Source organism: Opisthorchis viverrini, assembly GCF_000715545.1.
Source record: "Opisthorchis viverrini unplaced genomic scaffold opera_v5_36, whole genome shotgun sequence".
Lineage (NCBI taxonomy): Eukaryota > Metazoa > Platyhelminthes > Trematoda > Opisthorchiida > Opisthorchiidae > Opisthorchis > Opisthorchis viverrini.
This window is the reverse complement of record NW_008751692.1, coordinates 2,183,524-2,188,775: the sequence shown is the minus strand read 5'-3', so window position 1 is coordinate 2,188,775 and position 5,252 is coordinate 2,183,524. Positions and strand designations below refer to the sequence as shown.

Here is a 5,252-nt window from a genome sequence, read left to right as displayed (position 1 = left end):
TTGGCTCAGACGGTTCATGAGTGATTTCTCTAGGTCACCTGTTACATGTGGTATGATGTATTGGAAAGCGTTATTTGCCGACTTCACAAAACTCGGTCTTCCTCAATAGCATAATTCTGTCCAGTACTGACAGATTTTGCACACATATTGCGCCAAGACGAGGGTAAAGCCAGCCGGGGCTTGTAGAAGAAATAGCAACATTAAAGTTCGACTGATGCAAAACAATCGGATGACGTATTTTGTTCCGCCAAGGTACTCCAGCTAAACAAGTATTCTTGACATATGGACAGTGTTCTTCAGGTGCGTTTTTTCAAATCCCTTGTTCACCATTTAAACCATAAATTTTTGTATACAACCAGGGAAGTGCAAGCAAAGTTTAATCGCACAATCAGATGCCCAAATGACAGAGGAAGCACATATGTTTGTAAGAGAGTCGTGAATGCGTGATTTTAGAACCATCACTTCATATAATACGTAGTAAGCAACAGTAATGTAGATGAAAGTACGGTAAAATGAAGCAGTAAAATGTGATGTATGTCGACACGCCAACAGTCTTGCAGCAGGCCAGCCTATTTGGGCTCGTAGTTTATTATATCCCGTTTACCATGGGTCAAATTCCCGTGGATCATATCTTAGTCGGTTTTACAGTAGCGCCTCAAACGTGCAAGAGCTAAGGTTTAAATCATCGGACTAAATGCGGTTCTCCAATTTCCGTAATAAGCGAAATTCTTCCTAATGACAGGCTTTTAATCAAGGAACTTGTTTATGTTCCTCAAGGTTGATACCGAAAATGCAATCCATAGCTTCCACATAATCAGTTCATTATTGTCGTTCGTTGCTTCATGCTGCAATGGCTTTTGACAACCATATGTCTTCATACTAATTGTCTGATTTAGCTTGAGCATCGTCGTGATTTTTTGCTGGTGTACGACGGACAAATCAACTCAAATCTGCTCCTTGGTAAATGGACTGGAGATCAATTGCCACCCTCTATTGTGTCAACGGGAAATAATTTGAGATTGGAGCTGACCACTAATGGCGCGCTTCGACGCAAAGGGTTTTTAGCGGAATATCGCTCTCGTGAGTTCAAATCATAAAAACAATGGCATCATGTTGCAGCCTACCTACGTGCATACCTGCTGAGCCTGTTCACTGGAAAAGGCTAACGAATTTATCATTTTTTTCCAACTCACTGTGCACAAAGATTGCCATGATGAACAGTGGCAAGCGGGTAAAATCGTACTACATTATTATTGTTTTGAAGACAACGGGGGCATAATGGGTAACAAGCTAACCGACTGTTCTGGGCAATGTCTATTCTACGTTATTTCTACAAAGCGCGATATGACTCCCCGCAGTTGGAAGACTATATTTTCTACGAGCGCACAAATGTCCACCAATGAATTTATGCTCTACAGAAATGCAGAATGAGTACTTTAGCAACAATGCAAAGTATTCTGAGGCCTAACTATTCCGCAATACCGTTTGTTTAAGGCATCATCGCTAAAAAATCATGTAGTTATGTTTGAAAATTCATGGGCAAAATTTTCTGCACAAGAGTCTTTTCACTTCAAGAATTGTATTGTATTATATTGTTCTTTCAATTTTCAGATAGCTAATTTACTCTAGGTTGAGACCTGCGGTACTTGTGGGAGGGTGTTGCGGGTGAAATACGTATCCTCGAGTTTTTTTAGGAGGATTTAAGAAGCCTTAAAGAGAAAATGCTGTTTTATGTACAATCTTTTCCAAAAGAGTTTAAAGGCTGACGACGGATTCCACGTGGTATAGTGAGTGCACTACGCTGACTGCTGCGTCGACGATAGTTGCCATTTGTAATATAAGATGCAATTTACGGGCGATGCATCCAAGGCATTATAAAATTTATCCCATCAAACATAGGGAAGGTTTTCTCTCAGGCCCCACTTGGAATGATTTCACTTAGATATATACTAGTTTACAAGCATGGATAAAGTTGCGAATATAAACGTACAGCGCGATTCCAAGACATCCATATTAACGCCAATGCTCTCGGCCATGCATATAAGTGCGAGCAAGCTTCATAAATGCCTAACACCGATGGATTGGAGTCTTATCACCTAACACTTAGAAGCTATTCATTCACGTAATATGTGCGCATTGTAGTTCAGTGATAGAAGAGACGCGGTCCAGCGTTTTCATTTGTGATGACAGTAATATGGAATGTGGTGACGACACTTTATCTTATCATTGCATCAAATCACGAAGAGCTATCCATAAACTACATAAATCTAACGAAAAAGCCATTTGCATAGTTTAAAGTAAACTGCGATGTCATAGAATTTAGAATATATCTCGCACACAGAGTTTTACACGACTTTTTCTAAGTAGAAGCTCTGCTTCCAAAGCATTGCCTGGTATATTATATATTGTTTCCTAAACTTTTCAACGTCACTCCCGTTATAGGCTGTCTACCTGGTGGTAAGTCTTTGGTTGTTAAAACATTTAAGTGTACAGTTAATTCAGTGGAATTTGTGCAATGGCTTGCAAGACCCAAACTCTTGATTCTGGATAAAAGTCATTCTCAGTTTTCGTACTCCATTTTGATGATGAGACAACACTTTTATGGAATTAATTTAGTCTAAGCGCATCAAATAAATCACAAGCTTTCGTTCTCGCTGAGTGCACATCATATGGGCCACCTCAGTTTCCAGGCGAAACAACATTTTACGTATGATGGTGTGCACTCTTAATGTTCGTGTACCACGCATGCTGCTGCTGGAAAATGCTTGAAAATCTTCAACACACATTCTGGCTTCACATGAAAATATGACTAAATTAGGTTTTAAACTGATATGAACCTAATCTGCAAGCAACCTTTTATAACATTTCTTAATGATCTAAGATTTCCCTCATGATGTGTTGATTCAAGAAAACATTTTTTTAATAATCAGTGTGGAAAATGCAAAGGAATCGGTCGTATGAGACGCCATCCTCAATTTGTTTGCGTTTGATTTTGTAGTTCCCAGCATAGGTGAAGGAACGATGAGAACCAACTGCACCACCAGTTTTGCAAGCCCGGCAAACAGCATCGCTTCACCAAATTACCCAAGGAGCTATCAAGCTAACCTAAACTACACGTGGACCATTTCCCAACCTGAAGGTTGTGTCGTCCGGTTGCAGTTTGAAGACTTTGAAGTGGGTCGAAATGTTTTGAAATTTTCCGTGTTGATCGTCATTGCAATCGCTTGAGGTAGGTCTCGGTACGCCACTTCCTGCGAAATGGTAGTTGTGATACCCGATATGCGAAAAGACTAATTAAATAGCTCACTGGAAACGCCTTAAAGTTCATACAGTATGCAGGTTTGTGGCCACAAGACTTCCTAAATTTTAACAACGTGCTGCTTCATATCTATAAACCAGCTAGTAATACGTACTTTGGAAAAGTGGAACGTAGACCACATTTTGGAACTTTGAGAATGTGGTGTCCTGAAACTTTTATGTTGAATTAAATCGACTTTTGACTAGCCCACATTTATTGCCTGCAAAGTTGTCCAGAGGACATGTAGGCTCTGCAAATTATTAGCTACTTCTCTCAGCAAAGCCCATGAATGAGGCGAGACCTAAAATATGATATGAATCCCTCTTGGCAGCTGGAAAACCTTCCCACTCAGTTCCATCCCACATATACTTGACTTCAAGAGCACAACACCTTAGCTGATTGATGTTGGAGATAAAACAATTCCTTTGGTCCTCCATGTTTTTCGAAATTGTCATCAGCCTATCCGAAGGAACAGAAATTACGTTGCAGTGTGACTGCGTAATTTTAACACCCACTGGGCTTCAGTTTCTGTAGTGCGCTTAAACTACATGGCTTCAATCGTGCGTTCGGTTCGCGCCTTAGTTTCAACCTTTCATCGTTATAAATGATAGCAGCATCCAGAAATTCATAGCTGGCGCAAACCTTTATTGTAAATAATCACCCAGCGAAATTGTAATATGTTTTCAACTCCGACGTATGCAACTCAAAGGGTTTTTGTTTTATCACATGAGTTTTCCTTAAAGTCATAGAACCAAATTAAGCATGTTGCTTTACCTTGTACCCAGGAATACATTTTGAATGCGATTTACACGCGCTAGAGCGTCTCAGTACCTCTTTTAGCCAAAACTAATCGCTACAAAATGACTGAAGTAGACCTCACCCATCTCACGAATGTCGACCAGACGCGCTGCTGTTTGGTGTCTGTGTCGCTAAGAAATCTGATTATCGCGAAGCAAAGCAAAACGGAAGCAACTAGAACTCGGACACAATAGTACTTTTCATCGTGCTGCTTCTTCCAAATGTGCTGCCACCAGGATGCAACCTAAAATATGTAATCAACCCACAAACAAGTCACAAAATGCATGCTTAGGAACATTTGAAAGCCGGTTCACTGTTCCCGATGGATGCCGTAACCTCTAGTCACTTGCCTTGATTGTTGCTTTTCATCATTTCAGCTTGAATCAGATAGTGATTTTGTTCACGTGTACGACGGACCCGCAAGCCACGAGAATCTTTTGGACACGTGGACTGGAACATGCTTACCGTCGCCACGAATTTCGACGCGCAACAGCATGACAGTCGCAATGCGCACAGACAGTTCGCTGGAATTTCGCGGTTTCTACGCAACATACGACACTTGTAAACACCGGTTTTTAATGTCACATCACAATCTAGAATTTCCGCGGTCATTCTTCCGAAAACATAACCGCAGTTTGTTATATGTCAGTCCGATTTCATTTTCCGATCCGTGTGAGACTGCGGGGAATAAGTTTCACCATTCTGAAGAAATAGTGCTCATCACAATCCCACCAGAAATATTACACTAGAATCTTGTTCATACCAGAGCCTATCTAACTTCCTGGAAAGTGAACTTCTGGCAATTGAGTTGCTAGACAAGCACACATCTGATGTTCCTGAATAACCATACCTTAGCAGGTGAATGCCTCCTCAATTAAGCAGTCTGACTGGTTTGCCCGGCATATCAGATGGCGATTCATTGCATGCCTATGTAACCTGAGTGAAAAGGTCTGTCAAGACGTTCTCCTAGCCGATGCCACAGACGCTCAAACGCTGGATATTTTCGGTTGCTTGTAGCCGGGCAATGATTCTGAAGCAGACATGCTCAGATTGGCAAATACGCTCATTGTCAGCATTTTGGTTTGTTGAATTAAGGGAGGAATGCTAGAATGGGAACAGCTTGAATTTGATTCAGAAGGATTCATGCAACTACCAG

General features: G+C 41.0%; 1 protein-coding gene across 1 annotated transcript; it reads left to right on the top strand.

The window, feature by feature from the left end:
* Positions 1 to 896: 896 nt before the first annotated feature.
* Positions 897 to 4,656, top strand: T265_13099 (hypothetical protein; the record flags this gene model as incomplete). The annotated part of the gene is made up of 3 exons (XM_009167156.1): positions 897 to 1,080; positions 2,999 to 3,174; positions 4,474 to 4,656. Coding segments are annotated over 3 exons (543 nt in total), but the record flags the coding sequence as incomplete, so codon positions are not given.
* Positions 4,657 to 5,252: the final 596 nt, after the last annotated feature.